We start from the raw sequence: 19,000 nt of genomic DNA on the forward strand, positions 1-19,000 counted from the left end.
GCATAACTACAGTATTTTGTTGTAGTTGCAGTTAAATGGTCACATATCAAATGTGCCATCTTGTTGCTTCTGATGGGTTGATACCATGTTACCCTGTAAATTATCATTTGTCATGTCCTCAAATATTATCATATTCTTGAAAGAGGACAACAGAATATGTAATATGTTAATGATGTATCTTATATTGACTTCTGTAGGGCTTCATATTCAGGTAATGATTTTTGCCTCCTGAAAAGGAAAGTTGGTATGGGGTTTGGGTTGATTGCTCAATCACTTATATCTGAGTATTATTTTTTGTAAAGGTTTTTATTTTAACTTTTGAAAATGAAGACTTATGAACCCTTTCTTAAAAAGCAGGTTTTCTTTTTTTATATGGTGAGTTTATTTGGCATAGTTTTATATAGCAGCTGCTGATCATATTTCATAGAGCTGTTAAAGCACTTAAAACCTAAAATTAGGTACTGTCTGGTAGTAAATATTTCAAATCGTTGCTTGAAGAAATAAATGGAGAAGTGGTTCTCTAAAATCCATTGCTGAACAAAAAGCAAGTAGGGTTTTAATATTAAAAATAACAATATTATTATTATAAATAACTGGAACAATTTACTTCCATATAATATGTTTTTAGTGCTTCTTTGTAAGTGACTCACTATTGAGAAATCTTAGAATGATTTCTCTGTGGTTGTTGAAAACATGGGATATTGACACTTCATTCAGTTGCAACAGCGAGCACCAATTGCACCCCTGCTTCTTTTTCCCTAAAACCTTGTTGTAGAACAGAAGATTGCACATTTATCTGCTTTGTGTGATCAAAGTTTAACATGTTCCCCCAAAGTATTCACTTTTCTCACATTTCAAACTAGTGATGAACTTGGAATTTTACAAAATAGCTTCAGATAGCTAGATACTGATTTTGTTTAATTATTTAACCTTCAGTTAATAGAAATGAACTAAAGATAAATAATGTTGTGAGTAATACTCTATGTTAAAACACAATGTAGTTTCAAGCATTTTAAAAATATATAAATCCTCGATACATCGGATTTGATAACAATATCAAGCCCAGTGTAGTGTCTTACACCAATGCCACAGGCTTGAATGTGCTTTGTAGCTTCAGCCTTGTTCTCACTGCTGTCTTGGACATAATTAATAGAAAGATGCAATATTCTGTGTATGCAATTAATAGAAAGATGCAATTTTCCGTGAATAAGACTAGGTTTTTTCCCTTAAAAATAATGTCAAAAATTAGAGGGTGTCTTATACTTCGGGCCATTTCCCCCATTTTCTTAAATCTTAGTCTCCAAAAATAGGGGGCGTCTTACATGGGGGGCATCTTATAGATGGAAAAATACGGTAAGTATTTTTAAAAAATAAATAAATGTTAGTTACAGTTGGAAAGCAAATTGTTAATAGTGCTTTGTTAAAAATTTGTAGCACAAATAGATTGATACTTTGTGACTATTTTACAGTTCAATCAATGATTTGAATGTAAACAAAGCAGTTTTACTAAGAACACATCATTTTTGTCTTTTTAAAAAAGAGTATTTTATAAATGATACCTTTCCCTGTCAATGAAAAGTGCTAATTGAATATGCAAGTTTTGACATAATAGTTTAGATTGATGCTTGAAACTTTCAGTCTTTCTGTCCTTTTTAATTGTTCTTCAGATTTCATACCAGTATTCTGCATGGAACTATTAGGCTGCAATTCTATACCAGTTGTATACAGTTCTATGCCTGAGATTCTCATCTAAATCAAGGGGACTTATTTCTGAGTAGAGAATTGTGTTGTTAATGTCTTATAAAATAAAAATTGTTATTAAAGATGAACTTTATATTTTAACAAATTAATTTTTTAAGAGATCAAAAAGGTATTAATATTTTGTAGTGAATAAAGATTACAGTGTATGAACACAATCCAATAGAAGGTGTTCAAGTTAAAATTTGGGAATTGTATCCCAATCCTCTCGTCACTTGCTTAGGAGTAAACCCTATTGAGTTCAGGAGGACATTTCTTAGTAGGCATGCTTAGGATTCACTTTCAATCATAACTGGGGTAGACTCACTAAAATCAACTAAGAATGAGCTAGTTGGATACAAGCCTTGTTTAGCAGAGACTGTGTTTTGGCAAACCATTTGTGTCCAAATTTGTTCTGAAGACAGTTTGAAGTGCTTTACATACTAACTACTTTGCCGTTTAAGAAATACAGCCATCATTCCATTGATGGTTTTATGTGTCATGAAAGAAGAATAGGCCATATTTATCATGACAGGAATGACCAAAAGTGAGTCTTATTCTTGTGCCCTGCTTTCTTTTCCTTTGCTGCAACCACGTGGAGAAAACAATGTGCCCGCTTCCATTTTAGATTAACCACAGATTAGCTTTATGTCCAAATCCTAAAGTGTGATTAATCTTAATTACGGTTTGTTGAACCAAGCAAGCTTCATTGCCAATGGTTTTAAATTGGCTTGTTTCAAACAAACCATAGTTAAGATTAGCCACACGTTGGGTTTAGTCATAATGCCAAACTGCAGTTAATGAAATGGAAGTGAAAACATCTGAATGTCTCATGACCATGCCGGAGGAGGAGAAGAGTGGGGCCACACCTTGTCACAATAAACCATGGTCCATTGTGATCTCCAAATTCAGCCAGTTACTTTGATTTATAGCCTTATATAAGTAAATATATTTATAAAAATACATTTGCAACACTTTCTATATAGGGCTGTAATATAAAGTATTGAAGGTTATTTTTATTTGTTGCTTTAAAAGTTTAGACCTCTTACTGTGCAAATTATCCATGTTTTGTCTAAGTACTATTTGATTTTTTTCCTCACTTTTAATCCAGGTTGTTAGATTGGTGTTCTTTGTATATAAATGTTTTTTGCATAATCTGACAACATAATTACAGCAGGGTTGGGTATTTTTGGAAACCCATCCAGTTGCTTTGTGAGTGCTCTGCTAAGTTAGTTGTGACTGATATATTTTTTTTCTTACTGTTTTACAACTCATCAGAAAAAGTAGGAAAATTGATTTGGTTTTCCTACTAGGTAACAATCTCTGAATTGCTGCAGGTATACTAAAGATGTTTCTGACCTGTATCTTTCTCTCTCTCTCTCTCTCTTTTAGTGGATAGTAACTAGCATATTGCATTAACTCCATATGAAACTATAACAGGACATTTCATTACAATGAAAGATCTATATTTCATATTTTTAGTCAAGTTTAGAATAGTGGACTAGACTTTTTGATACCTATAGTTGTTCATAATTAACTTGAATAATGTGTTGCATCAGTTGGAACCTATATTGTTACGTTTAAATTTATTTTCCCACTAGTGTAAAGTGTTATGCCCTTAATGTTTAAGTGAAAACAACAACAAAAAAGCAAACATATTAATAAATCTATTGGTTATGTTACAAAGCACAGCACACAAAGTTCTACTCACCCGTGGGAGCGTTCCTTATGCACACTACATTTTAAAATTAAGGAGACTTTCAACAGTAGTTTCTGATGAATGTGTAGTGAAGTAAAAAACTCCCATTGCATGTCCCTGAATCTTTGAATGTTTCTATAAAGTAGTTCTTCGAATCTTTGCCATAATTAAATGCAGAAACACCTACCTCAATAAGTAATGACATTGTTAATCCAGGTCCTAGTGAAGGAAGGCAGAAGCGTTGATATTGGTGTAGGCAGCCAACTGAATATAACCTGGATTGGTTAATTAGATGTGTGTAATTTGGAAAAATAGTAAATAGGCATACTTCTTTTAAATATAGTATTTGTATATGTCACTTAGTATAAAGTATACTTAGCATATCAAACTGCCACGGCACCAGAAAACTACTTTTCCACACCAGCCATCTGCGGTGGGTGAATTGGCTCTGTGTGCACCAGAGTTCCTCGCCTTTAAAGCATTCTGTACTCAAAACAATAGGAGAGGAAATTCTGTATGTGAATAGTGAGTGACTGTACATACACGTCTTCTCTAATAATGATGTTGGCATGCATAGCATCTTAATGAATACATGGAAGCTTCATGGGGTTCCTGAATTGTGGGGCACAATTGTCTATAGCTATACAAGGCTGTGGTAGTGCAGTTGTTTTAGTTAAAATATGAGGTCTTAATTTGGTTTTGGTTCCTTTCTGCTGACCCTCTATGAAGTTATAAACTCTTGGGGTTCTAGCCAATGCTATCTATGTGACTTCTTCTCACACAATGAGACTTCACTTTCCTCCCCTTCCTGCAGTCCTAGGTGTACCCTTAAAATCTACTCTGGGGTGTTGGGAGAGAGGAAAGTAAAGTCCTGTTGCACAAGTGGAAACCACTCTCTGTGTTGGATTATGCCATTGGATTTAGTAGTATGTAAAGAATAATGTTTATATTGAACATCATTGCCCAGCACCATATTTCTTTGAGGTTTTATGATAAACTGTTGTTTGTTTGTTTTTTAAAGAATAATGCTATAGGAGCTCAGGAATGTGATAAATTATTTTACAAACCAGCTTTGTAGGTTATGATGAGTCTACAGACTCTATTTTTCAGCAACTTAAACTATTTTTGCCCACAGGTATACACAGTGAGGATCATTGTACGTATTATGGGCCATATAAACTACCTCTAACCAAATTTCCGTTTCACTTTCAATGTCCTATGCAGCTCTGTTAAAGGGTCTCTAGCATGTCACGGGGACGCGGGTGGTGATGTGGTCTAAACCACAGGGCCTAGGGCCTGCCGATCAGTAGGTCGGCGGTTCGAATCCCCGCAATGGGGTGAGCTCCCGTTGCTCGGTCCCTGCTCCTGCCAACCTAGCAGTTCGAAAGCACATCAGAGTGCAAGTAGATAAATAGGAAGGTAGGTAGGTAAACGGCGTTTCCGTGCGCTGCTCTAGTTCGCCAGAAGCGGCTTAGTCATGCTAGCCACATGACCTGGAAGCTGTATGCCGGCTCACTCGGCCAGTAAAGCGAGATGAGCGCCGCAGCCCCAGAGTCGTCTATGATTGGATCTAATGGTCAGGGGTCCCTTTACCTTTAGCATGTCACAAGAGCCTTTTCTTGGAAGCTCTGGGTGCCGCAATGAGGAGGGGGCAGAGAATTCCCTTTACACAAATGACTTTGTGCTCATCCTCCATTAGTTACAACTCAGTACCTTCTGGTGGACACCCAAAATAATTGAAGTGCACACCTTAAAATGTAGCATGCAAATATGTCAGGATATTCTTACCATCGAAGAAGACTTGACAGAGAGCTGGGATTAGGTGTTATGCAATTTATTGTCAAGGATACATTTGGAGGCAAATTTGGGTTTGCTGCTTTGTAAAATAGCTGCCCCCTGTAATGCCTGGTTTAATAGCTAAAATATGTCCTTGAAGTACAAGAAAAATATTTCTCCTACAATCTTTTAAGTCTGAAAAGCTATTGTCTGTACATAGCCTCTGACTGACTACCGCCTAAAATTCTAGTAGGCTACCTGCCAAGTCAGGTTGAAGCAGTGGCTGTATGCTAAATGTACTCAGATGCAAGACTGAGAAACAGTCTTACTCATCTTGCTTTACTTTTTTTTCCAAGGCTGCACTTCCGTTTTACAGGTAAAATTGGGCTGGGGCTTAGAACAAAATTCAATTTAAAACTGCTGGGAGTGGTGTCTGCATACTGTTTCCTAGTTTCATAAGGCAAAATACTAATTCTCCAAATGGAATGACTGTAAAATATCCAGTTATTAGAATGGCAGATATTAGAACAGCAGGTTATTGAAGAATCCATTGAACTGATTTATTGTAATCACCTCATTTTTATGTACTGTAAAATAATGTTTTGTATTTACCCCCCAGTGAGCTATTTTGTTCCATTCTTATCATGTTTTATGATTTATGTTTGTACAAAGAAATGATGATAATAGTCTTGTGCTTTGTTATTGAAAAATAAAAAGGGAAACACAAAAAGCAGGTTATTTGTATTTATTATGAATACAAGTTTACATGTTTATCTCAAAAATTACAAATCCAAAACATGTAAAATAACTTTTATGGTCAGTGGTTTAGACCACAGTGCCACACGCATCCTTTATGGTACTAACACCCAGTGCAGAAATACATATTGTGAGTTGGAAAGTTTACAAATAATCTTCTTGTATAAGCTTGGTATATATCTTTGATAGTTGTCTTCTTTATTGTTAAGGTTTTTTTATTGGAAGTATTTGTTCTACGATGGTCTGCAGGATAGACTGTATTGGTTCGGTAGTTTAGAGGCAAAATAGTGTTTGCATTTGGACATGATGCAAAATAATGTCTTAGTGTCAGCTATCAGGCATGCTTGCTCCTCCCTTTGTCTCCGGCATGGCTCTGTTGGGGAGATCAGTAGTTGTGCATTAGATTAATTGCAGATTTGTCATTATATTCAAAGACTAAATATATAAATATTTAATTTTTGTAACGTGACATTTCATGGCCACATCCCAGGTGATAATTGAATATAGATGAATAAAAAACAAGAATGTGAGTGTGATATGTAGAAGTGGCAGTAGTGATTAAACAATACTGTCCATAGGTATTTCTAAGTCATTTTTTTTAGGAATGGCAACTTGAAGCACAGCTTTCTACATCGTTCTACAATTGCAAATACAAGTTAAAAGACAGAAAAGGAATAAATTAGCTGAAATACTCTAAATCTGGTTGTAAAATCTTCCCAGTAGTATTCCTGCCTATTGTTGGTTACACAACTATGTTCAGATGTAGAAGGAATATAAGGTATGCAGATTTGCGTGTTGTTAAATGTAAACAAAACACATAATAGATTTTATGCTCTATTGTAGCAATTTATGAACACAATACTAATGTGAGAATAATGAGGGGGGCTGATGTGGAAGAGGTACTGTGGACAGGAGTTCTGCATACAGACCAGGATGAAAGAAGAACACAGTGAGGCACCAAGTTGTTATGTTTTGTTTTGCTGGGCATATTATTCCGTGATAATATTGAAGCAGAACACTCTTCATTTTGTGAATGATATTGAAAGCTCATTGCTGGTTTTTTCAGGGAAGGGGGCTACAATTCACCTAATGAGTCTGTCAGCAAAAGCACTTCACAAGGACTTCTGCTTGTGGGAGTGTAACCCCCCTTCCCCACAATTAACATCTGTAGAAAATGGCATAAAGTTAGTTTGGATGGAATGTACACTGTTTGCTTCCACAAATTTCTGCCTATTTGGCAGGCAAATACAGCAGCATACTGTTAGCGATACAGACACTGTATAAGGAATAACAACTACTTATTTGTGGATATTTATTTTGTAGTATTTTTACTTGAATGGCCAAACTGTTTTTGTTTGTTTTTTTAGCTTAACTGTTTTAAACAATTGTTATTTTACTAATTAACAACAAATGAACTTCTAAAACAAAAACAAAATTCATACTGTTTATATTTAGTGTGTGCATGTCTACGTTTCTTCATGATTTGTTGTTCGGATGAAGTGAATCATTTTGGTGTGTACAGCTAGATTGAAAAGTAATGTTGCATTTTGCAATTTACAAATTGGCTTGTACAGTATTTTGTAACTGGGAGATAATGAAACATGCTTTCAAAATGACAATTGTTTGTAAGGAATCTGGCATGTGTCCTTGTTAGCTGCTTTTCTGACCAGAATACCCTGTGTTTAGTTGATTTGGAAGGGATTGGAGTGTAAAGGGATTGTAAACTTAACATACTATACCTAAGTGGGGTCTACAATCTTTATTCTTATCAGTGCTTGGGGCTTCCCACATATTTGTTTAATTTCCATTTGTTTTTATGGTTATTGTTATTGTACATAATATCTCTTTAAAATACTGTGGAATGGATAGTCATTTCCTTAGTGTTTCCAGATTCTTTATCAGAAATGAAAATGTCGCACCCACATTAACGAACAGACTAATCCCCAGAATTTTCACAATGTTTTACTTGAATCTGGAGTATTGCAGATCGATTAGTGGATTGCCATAAGGAAGGCTACAAAACTTTTGATAACAGAAAAAAATAGGGCATGACTTTGAGATCATTTTAAACTTAAATCTTTAATCTTAATTACTTAATTAATGATCTTGCTTATTTTTAGTGGATGGGGTTCTGCTTTTATCTGTATTATTGATGTATTAAGTTGCTTTATTCTTGTTTTTTAAGTTAGTAAGTTGCTTTGAATTCTTTCTTTCTTTTAAAAAAGTGACTTAATAGATAATAATAATAAATGCTAACCCATAGAATAGGGACGCGGGTGGCGCTGTGGGTTAAATCACAGAGCCTAGGACTTGCCGATCAGAAGGTCGGCAGTTTGAATCCCCGCGACGGGGTGAGCTCCCATTGCTCGGTCCCAGCTCCTGCCCACCCAATAGTTCGAAAGCACGTCAAAGTGCAAGTAGAGAAATAGGTACCTCTCCGGCGGGAAGGTAAACAGCGTTTCCGTGTGCTGCTCTGGTTCGCCAGAAGCGGCTTAGTCATGCTGGCCACATGACCCGGAAGCTGTATGCCGGCTCCCTCGGGCAATAAAGCGAGATGAGCGCCGCAACCCCAGAGTTGGTCACGACTGGACCTAGTGGTCAGGGGTCCTTACCTTACTTACTAACCCATAGAATAGGCAACGATCTGTATGGTAAAAAAATGTCTGACTTTAACCCAATGCTTTGCCCCATTAAAGTCACTTCTAGTGGTTTGCTTGACTGAGGTTCCATACACTACTATATAGATTTTTTTCACTTTCATAGGGTCTCCAAAACACACTTAGGGATACTGCCTGAAAGAGCCTTAAATGAAGAAAATCAAACCTCTGGCATAGGGCTAGGCGATATATCAATTATATTGTCCAAAACTGGTTTGAAGTTTATATTGTGATACTGGTTTCATAATTTTTGACCTGGCAATATGTTGCAAATCATGATTGTGTGTGTGTGTATGCGCTATGCAAAAATCTGATGCAGGGAAAACTCTGAAGCCAGCCAGTGCCTCTACATAGCTCCATCCTTAGAAACCTTGAAATATTGATATATTGTGAATGTTTAGCTGGTGGTATATCGCAATGTTGAAAACCAGATGTTGTCCACCCCTGTTCTGGTAACATCTCCAGAGTGTCTTCAGTGATCTCATGGGAAATGGAGTGCCTGGAGTGTGGGGTGGTGATGATGGGGGACCCTTCCCCAAACCTTTCCCTTCTGCAAGTGTGTAGGTCAGAGAAGCGACAAAAAGTATTAAATAGTGGCTAAGAAGTTTTTTTGCTTTGTTTGTTGGACTTTTTACCTTCAGGGAAACCTTGAGGATGGGATCCAGTGTAGCACTAAGTGGAAATCAGCACAAGGATTTCTGCTTACATAACAGATCACCCTCCCCATTTTCTCCCCCAGTGCACAATGTAAGTGTTCTAGGGGTTTCCCCAATACCCAGGAGCAGATTTGGAGAGAGTGCTGGGTGCTTGTAGTGGGAGGAGACAATGGAAAGTCCAGTTGCACTAGTGGAAATCCTTGTATTCATAATACGTGTTCATTGAATACCATCCTGTATGTCATGATGTGCTCAGCTAGTATGAGCCAGCTGCTCTATGTTCTCTAAGAGGACAGGTACTGAATGAAGTCCTTGAAGGCAGTTGATTTGTGGGTAGGTTTTTTGATGGAGGACCTATTGGGTTGGAGAGATGGTGAATCATTCTAATCTCTTTGGGTATGGTTCCATCATAGGAAATTCACAGGTAGGGAAAGATGGAAAGAGGCAGAACCATGTTTTTGTGTTTTCAGGTTTGAATCCCTGCTGCTAATTTTCAACTGTTGATATTATTGTCAATGCTCTCTGTGGGGAATTGGGATACCCATAGTAAATTCCTTCTACGGGCGCAGTCTGGTAATATTCAATGTCTTGATAGACTTCTTGGCAATTTATGCTGGGTTTTTTGTGCACAAATTGGGCACAACTTTTCAATAATCCACTCAAGAAATTATAGCATAGTTCAGTCATCCCTTATCTTGGAGCTCTTTCTGAATAACGTTTGAAGTGTCCATACATATCTCCTTCTGGCTTCTGCCTCAGAGTGCTGTGTTCCCAGCTTGTGCTGCTGTACTTCTCAGTTGGACCATTGCCATTTTCCATATTGTTGATGATTTGTCAGTTTTGGTCCTATTTTCCCCTTCTACATTTCTCAAAAGAGCAATACACAAAAGCTCATGGTAGTGGCTATGGTGGCATACTGAATCTTGTGGGAACATATAGGACTACCAGCTTTATTGCACTGTTGGTGAATGAAGAGGAGCACACTAAGGTGAAAAAGTTTCCACTGTAGTCTGTCCTCCACCTCCACCATCCTGCTCCTGACTGGAGTGGTGGGGCCTTTGTGCCTAAACTGAATGATTAAGCTTGTGCTGGATTCATGAATGCATGAATCTAGGGTGAGCACCACTCTCTGTTGGCCTGTTGGATGGTCCCTTTTGTCCTGGCCCCAGCACAGGCAGGAACTGGTCTTTCCTGAAATGTGAGAGCTGGGAAAAATGAAGATGGCATTATTTGTACAGAAGGAATATCATTAAACTCACTGATCATTGCCTTTCTCTATTATTTTTACTTTTTTAGCTTTTGAATTTGACTGTGTAGTTTGATATGTTGATAGCTGGTATTCAAATGGATGAAATATGTTCCACAGCAAGCTTTAAGGAAAATGTTATTAAATGCATTTGTTGATCAGGAAGTTAGAAGCCCTCTTCATCAAGTGTTTAAAAAAGAAAATCTTGGGACATAAAACACTTCATCACCTTAAATCCACATCTGCAGAAACAGATTCCTCTCTTCACACTAACTTGTCTGCAAGTTTAAAATGTTTTACAATCACTGCATAATCGGGATACAGCAGTTCCCGCCCTCTGTTTTTAATCTGATTCTATCAGTGGAGTAAAGCATGAAGGTTGATTTGGCAACTAGGTTATGGCCTCATAAACTCAATGAGCTTACTATTATCCCTTAATTTTATATATTATGTAAAGGGAGAATTCTACCCTTATTAGATTAATTGAGTTCTGTAATATTTTACAAATTAGAGAAACTATGCTAAAAAAAAAAGAAGGCAATCTGCATGAGTGCTGTTATTTAATTCTGCATTTGTAATAGCATTCAATAATTAGTTTTATTCTGATTTGTAAAAAAAATATTTATTTATTTATTAACCAACTCCTTCCCTGAGGCCATCAAAGTGCTGCACACTTGGGTTCTGCATGATATCAGTATTATAGAGAAAGATTTTAAACATTTATAATTTTGATTACTGGTAACTTTAAAGTTTGAAGCAACATGAACATTGACAATGGAAATAAGCTATGCTTTTGAATCGGCGAGGCAGAACTTAGTAGGAGACAAACAGTAGAGCAATTAGAAAATTGAAAGGCAGAGGGCACTGCTTTCTCTTTTGTAAAAGTTTTATAGAAATGTGGAGGCTGCAGATGACATCAGTTTCTACCTTTTGCTTCTCTGTGACCTGATATAATTGCTAGCTACAGCTTGGCTGACCATTGGGGCCTGAGCTGAAGGCTCACACATTTTCCCCTCCTTCCCCTGTGCTCTCCAGCAATTTTCTTCACTTTGTTGTTTACAAAAATAATTTTTCTCTGATCGAGCTGAACAACAACAACAAAAGGTTTGCACAAATGACTGCAAACCAGAATTGGGAACCTTGGTTTTCACAAGGGGAGAAGGAAATAGGAAGTACTTATATGCTATGGTTTGCAATTCTGTATGAAGTGAGTCAGTCTGTGGGTTAGAGGCAAAGATGCAACGGTAAGGGAAGTTGATAGGCAATGCCAATGGGCAAAGTAGGGTGTGCTGACATTTTATTGGTTACCTTGCTTTACTAATCAAATACCAAGTCTCATTAACCATTGCAGCATTCACAGTTAAACACTTCCATGTACAATGCTTGGCTTGCTGTTCAGAACGTGTGTGGTTTTGTAAAATAGACATGACCAACTCCCAGCATATAATTTCTGAGTTACAGAGCAGGAGGTTTAATAAGTATTATTTCCACTTTTCCACAATTTACATGCTTTGCCCACTTTTTCCTGTAGAATAGTTGAGACTGAAGAAGGGAAGAAATGTATTCAGGTTATGTAATGGATATGCAAGTCTTCAGTCAGGCATTTAGTGTCGCCAGTCCCATGCTGTGGAACACTCTTCCAGCAGTTGTTCGGCAGGCATCCTTGCTTTTGACTTTCAGACATTTCTTGGAGACTTTTTATGCTGACAGACCTATGGAGTGGCATATTTTTTTCTCTTGAGTTGCCAGTCATTTTTATGCTTATTCTGTATTGCTTTTAAAGGTTGTTACATTGATGTACACCGCCTGACATTTTGCAAGAAGGAGGTATCTAGGTGTTGTTTTTTTAAAATATATATATAAATAAGCATCTTTCACTTTCATGTAAGCAGCAGACATCACAATACAGTAACCAATAGTACTTATTATCTCTCCATTTCACTTGTTACACTATGAGTCATATGTTAAACTCCGAAAGAGTAAAATTCTCGAGTGGGGACTTAGCAACTTCCTTTCACATAAAGAATTGTTATTTGTCTAAAAGTGTTGCCATTGTGAAAAATTAACAGTTACCGTTTGGGGCAAACTGTGAATACAAAAGAGAGATTCTATCATTTAAAAAGAAGTGTGAAATTAGACTTATTAAAATTGCAGCAGTGCATATATCTTCCCCCTCTGCTTTCACAGGTTGGCTTTTTAAAGTGATTTGTTGACTATTAACATTTGGAAAATAGGAAACTGTATAACATCTTTTTTAGGAAGTGAACAAATGAATGCAGGAATCTAGAATCCTCTTCATGAATCCATCTGAAAAATATTACAGTACCCACACAATATTTTCTATATGTGTTAATGTGATCCCTTTAAAAAGTCAGTGAGTTAGCACAAAATCCTAGCTAATATTTCTTGGCAGGGGAGTGTAATAAAGCTGACTATCCTTGTAGTTTTGATGTCTGCCTCATATTTTTCCTGGTTCATTCCAGAATGGTATCTGCAAAAGGTTCCTGCCAAGGGCTAGCATTTACATTAAAAAAAAATTGCATTTAAGGTGGAACTCTATTTTACACTTGCCATGGGCTTACCACTGAGAATGGCTGGCAGGCCAGTCTCAATTACTCCCCCTCCCCATGGAATTTAGACATCTGTGTCACTTACCTACATTTTCCTACAAGCAATAAACAATAATTTAGATGTAGAACCAGGAACTGTACAGCATTATTGTGTTACAGTATGAGTAAATTGGATGATGTCTCCTGTTGGTCGTACTCTTGAGTAGACCCATTGAAATAAATGTAACCTCAGTTTGGGGTCAAAACAAAAAAAAATTTTTCTTTCCAGTAGCACCTTAAAGACCAACTAAGTTAGTTCTTGGTATGAGCTTTCGTGTGCATGCACACTTCGTCAGATACACTGAAACAGAAGTTGCCAGATCCTTCTATATAGTGAGAAGGTGGGGAGGGGTATTACTCAGAAGGGTGGTGGGAATGGGTGGTTGGCAGATAGCTGAGATGAGCCTGTTGACGGCTCTTAACGACTGCAATAGGTCTTACAGGAAAAAGCAAGGGGTGAGAAGGTGAAAAATGGCTTTGTCATGTATAATGAGATAAGAATCCAATGTCTTTGTTCAGACCAGGTCTCTCCATGGTTTTAAGTTTGGTAATGAGTTGCAATTCAGCAGCTTCTCTTTCCAGTCTATTTCTGAAATTCCTTTGTAGTAATACAGCTACTTTGAGATCTTGTATAGAATGTCCTGGGAGATTGAAGTGTTCTCCTACTGGTTTCTCTGTCTTGTGATTCTTGATGTCCGATTTATGTCCGTTTATTCTTTGGCGTAAGGTTTGGCCTGTTTGTCCAATATAGAGAGCTGAGGGACACTGTTGGCATTTGATGGCATATACAATGTTAGACGATGAGCAATTAAATAGTCCCGAGATGGTATGTGTGATGTTGTTGGGGCCAGTAATGGTGTTGTCCGGGTGTATGTGGCAGCAAAGTTGGCATCTGGGTTTATTGCAGGCTCTGGTGCCAGTGTCCGTGTTATGTCAGTTTGGGTTGTGTGCTGAGTTTGACTTAGATATTACCTAGAATATCCAGTTCAACAGTGCAACTCAGAAACAAACTTCAATAGGACTTACTCCCATATACGTATTTCAACCTTAAAGTTATGGGGAGGGAGGGGGAGTAAAATGCGGGACTTGTTATCAGTGACGTCTAGTATTCAGCTTAACATCTAATTCTGCCCTTAGACATTTTCAAATCTTTTTAGCTGCTGTATTTAAAATGATACTTATTGTTGATGTGAAAGAATTGCTATGTGTGCATATCAGTGACTTCCCAAAGGAGCTGGTTTCTAACAAGTTGTGCATGTTATAATGAAGTGTTTTGTTTGTGAATGTAAAACCAAAATAACACTTTGCTTACTCTTTTTTTTTTAATATTAGGACATCCAGTTACAATTAAAAGGGAAGTTACTTCTCTTTGGAGGAAAAGAAAATTGAGTTACCTCCATGGAAGACACTCAGGATTTAAATGAACAGTCAGTAAGTAAAAAATTGTTTAAATAAACTCATTAATTTTTCCTATGTGCTGTGTTCAAAAATATTTTTCATTTTGCAGTATGTTGTTAGAATTGGTATGTAGCTGCGTGTTATAAAGTAGGGTAGAACTTGAAGGTCAGTGTGTAAGAAACACTGATATATGTGTAGAAAGCTCTAATGTTTGGCTTGGGTTACTGTTCAGATACTATTGAAAAGCTGCCTGGAGTCACCCCCATTTCACAGTGGGAGGGGCTTCCTTGAGCCAATGAGATGCAATGCATACTATGCTAGTTGTGCAGGCAGTGCATATCTTATGGTATAGGGAAAAGAGTTGGCTGGTCCAAAAACAGGGAAGCACATTGCATCACACTCAGCAACCTGATGTACCTTCCCTTAGGAAATGGGACATTTTCCCCAAAGTGGGTGTGGGTGATGTTGGTTGATATAGTGGCCTCTGAAGTGATTTCCTGTTTCTAAATGAAATGGAACCTACCAACATTGAAAAGACAAGCCTTCCTTTTTTTTTAAACTTGGGAACTGTGCCATTTGTGCCTAGATAAATTGGTGCCTGAGTAGTGACCAGGAGTGGCTGGCTTCCACTAGCACACAGGATTTGTTGAATCTGGCCCTATATCTTTAGAGGTGATCTAATGTGAATAGTGAAATATCTTGTACAGTCATAACTCAGGTTACAGATGCTTCAGGTTGTGTTTTTTTCGGTTATGGATCCGCTGAAACCCGGAAGTACCGGAACGGGTTACTTCCAGGTTTCGGGGGTTGCGCATGCGCAGAAGCGCCAAATCGCAACGTGTGCAGGTGCGCCGCTGTCGGTTGCGAATGTCCATCCCGCACGGATCATGTTCGCAACCCGAGCGTCCACTGTACTTATACTTTATATGAACTGGGTTCTTGTCTTAACTGGAAGTATGAAGCATTTTTATTCTGAAGTAAATTGCTCTGGTACTGTAAAAGGAACAGGATTCATTCATAATTACAGTTGTACCTTGGTTCTCGAACACCTTGGTACTCGTACGTTTTGGCTCCCAAACACCCAGAAGTAAGTGTTACGGTTTTCAGATGTTTTCCGGAAGCTGAATGTCCGACGCAGCTTCCGCTTCAGTGCAGGAAGCTCCTGCAGCCAATCTTAAGCTGCTTCCTGGTTTTTGAACATTTTTCAGAAGTCGAACGGACTTCCGGAATGGATTACGTTTGAGAACCAAGGTATGACTGTATTATTTTTGTATGGCTGCTTTCCAGTCTGACTCTTGAATGGGTGAAAGCCTTCCATGATGTCCACTAATGCTTAACTTTGCTCTCTTGCCCTTAAATCAATTACGCTTTTTTGAAAACTTAAAGGATCTAAGGATCTTTTTCATATGTTTAGTTACTTAAAAAGATTATATTATGTTGCATTTCCCTACAAGACACTTAATGGCATGAACACATAACCTTTGTAGCACTTCACATTTTGGAATACAGTGTTACCTCTGGATGCAAATGGGATCCATTCCAGAGCTCCGTTCGCATCCAGAAGTGAACGCAACTCGCGTTCGCGCATCTGCACGGGTCACAATTCGTCGCTTCTGCGCATGTGTGTGACATCATTTTGACTGTGCATGCGTGAGCGGTGAAACCCAGAAGTAACGCGCTCCGTTACTTCCGGGTTGCCTCAGCGTGCAACCCGAAAATACCGTATTTTTCGCTCTATAACACCCAACCATAACGCACATAGTTTTTAGAGGAGGAAAACAAGAAAAAAAATATTCTAAACGAAACAGTGGATGTATGATTTTTGTGGTTCATGCTGTGGCCACAGACATGTGATCTGATGGTGAATTTGGGGTGACCCAGTGCAAAAATCCTGAGGATCCATGTGGATCCGTGCTTTGTAACCACGTTTTAAGTGGGGAGGGAAGGAAAAGCACTCAAGGGACAAGGAGCACGCATGGGGTGGGTGGAGAAGGATGCTGCTAATAATGCAGAAGAGGGGTATAAGGGGAGAAGGCTCCTATCCTCTCCCGCTTTGCTCCTTTAAAGCAAGCAGGCTCTGCTTTTCTCCCTCCTCCCCGCTCATCCCCGGCTTAGCGAGCTGAAAAACTTTGCTGCTATGTAGCGAGCTGAGTGGGGAGGAGAGAGGGACAGAGAGCCTGCTTGCTTTAAAGGAACCAACCGAACAGGAGCCGCTTACACTCATGTAAGCGGCTCCTCTCCTCTCCCGCTTTGCTCCTTTAAAGAAGCAGGCTCTCTGTCGCTCTCTCCTCCCCACTCAGCGGCTCTTCTCCCGCTTTGCTGTTTCAAAGCAAGCCACGGAGGAGGGAAGGAAGGGGAACAATGGATCCTCTGCTCACAACTGCAGCAGATCCCCACCTCCACCCGTAGGCATTCCCTCCATAACACGCACAGACATTTCCCCTTACTTTCTAGGAGGAAAAAAGTGAGTGTTATGGTGCAGAAAATACGGTACTTATCCTGAAGCTACTTCAACCCGAGGTATGACTGTAGTAAGCAAACCATATGCCTGTGATAGAGATGTTAACTCTGTATTTTGTTTTACTTCTAAAATGTTGTTTACCATTCAGTCAACTTTTTAAAAAGAAAAATAATCTAGTGGCTAACTTCCTAGTATATTATTTCAAAAGAGGCTTTATTAGAAACTCATGTAATTTCATCCTGAAGCTTTCATATAAGGTTGCATATTTGGGTTAGTTGATTTTTAACTTAAACAATAGATTCAACTACTGTAAAATGAGAAGTTCACAGTTATATGTAGTTAAGCTTGGTTTAATTTGGTGACATGTTAAGAACAGGACATTAAAATGATGCATGCAAATTTGCTTTACTTCCATAGCAGTAGGTGAAAGGGTATATAGCCCATGTCTTGCTTTTCTTGGCCTTGCTGCTAATCCTTATCCTCCTTTCCCAACAATACAATTTCTTTTGATATTAAAGCACTACTCGTTAAATGTTAGAAGATATCCATCTTTGTTTGGGACTGTGTTGCTCCTGGAAAAGACAAAAGTGGTATCAGATTGGTTCAATATTTTGCCATACTGGCCTTACCACTACTTCTTTCTGCAGACCAACCCTGCAGAACCATAGTAACTGCTTGCCTTGCAGCCAGGTTACACATTTGCAGCCAAGATTAAAATTTGGTCTGGAAATGGATTGGCAGTTGCTGGATAGGAATCACCTCTTTCTGGGTGAGCTCATAATCTATTGGAAACTGAATTTGGGCAGTTTGTGGAGTCAGACTTTGGGGGTGGGGACGGGTAAAGAAAATGTGTTTGAAAGTGCTATTAGCAAAAGATGCATGACATTTCATGAATCTAATTTTTTTTAGTTCTATGTTTGCTTTGAGCATGTAATCACACATGGATTTGTCCATCCATCCAGTACTCCCAAAGTTTGACATGCTGTTTTGCCTTTAGATTGCTTGACTAATGTTTCATTGACATGCTGTGACCATGATAGCTTAGCAAATAATAAAGACAGAATTCTGAGAACTTGTTATTACCACACTACATCTAATATACCGGTAAATTTGCCACTTGTCTACACCTGGAAAAAAAGAAATTCTAACATGGCAACAGCTCACTCATTTTAACTGGTACCTTGACGTTTTAGGTGCTCAAGAACTAAATGATTTTTTTTTTTTACTGTCTGACTAGCAGCACTTCTTCAAGGATTTGGGTTCCAGCCCCTTATAGCTGCCCCAGTACACAAATTTACTTTGAAACTGTTCCTTTAACAAAACAAAACATAACTTGCAGAACATTTTGTGGAAACCCTTTAAGCCAAGTTCAGGGGGTGGGGAAGGGTTATTGTATTAAAAAAAACCTCTTAGAGATTATGTAGTCCCCATGATAACAGGTCTCACCTTATGACCTAACACCATTTTCTGGAGCCTTGAAAAATAAAAATAAATGCTCAGTTGGGAATTTCTGCACAGTTCCCTGAGAGCAATGTATCCAAGGCAGGAAAACAGTTTTGATTTTCACATAACTTGACAGGCCTTTTAGATGAAAAGTTCTCACTTCTTGACACAAAAATTGAAACTTGCAAAAAAACCAACTTCTACTTCAAATATAATAGTTAATTTAAATAGGATAACATTGCTGATTTTCTTTCTTTCTTTCTTTCTTTCTTTCTTTCTTTCTTTCTTTCTTTCTTTTCTTTTCTTTTCTTTCTTTCTTTCTTTCGCCATTTTTTTCCAGGGTGTTCTTATATATTTTTATAATACCATTAGTGTTTCCTTGGGCAATATTTCAGCCATATTGGAGGGTAGTGAAATGCCTGGTTGAAAGAGCTAGCTTTGAATGAGCCACCGTGCTGAAGTCAAGGGAGCAGAATGGAAACAGAAGTTGGTAGTTAAATTCTGTTAAACCCCATGGAACTTGTATGACCACAAAAAGAGCATGGCCCAGAACGTTTGAAGC

The 19,000-nt window shown here is 38.1% G+C and overlaps 1 protein-coding gene across 44 annotated transcripts in view; it reads left to right on the forward strand.

The window, feature by feature from the left end:
* EYA4 (EYA transcriptional coactivator and phosphatase 4) overlaps positions 1 to 19,000 on the forward strand; it is a 117,780-nt gene that overhangs the window by 3,344 nt on the left and 95,436 nt on the right. For all 44 annotated transcript variants that reach the window (XR_014546668.1, XR_014546669.1, XM_083607746.1 and 41 more), the window contains one exon: positions 14,469 to 14,567. Coding sequence is in view for 28 of the 44 variants with exons in the window: in XM_083607746.1 (XP_083463872.1) it covers positions 14,535 to 14,567 (33 nt within the window). In the remaining 16 variants the exon portion in view is untranslated. The remainder of the gene's footprint in view (positions 1 to 14,468; positions 14,568 to 19,000) is intronic.

This window comes from Podarcis filfolensis (genome assembly GCF_964270895.1).
Source record: "Podarcis filfolensis genome assembly, chromosome: 3".
Classification (NCBI taxonomy): Eukaryota; Metazoa; Chordata; class Lepidosauria; order Squamata; family Lacertidae; genus Podarcis; species Podarcis filfolensis.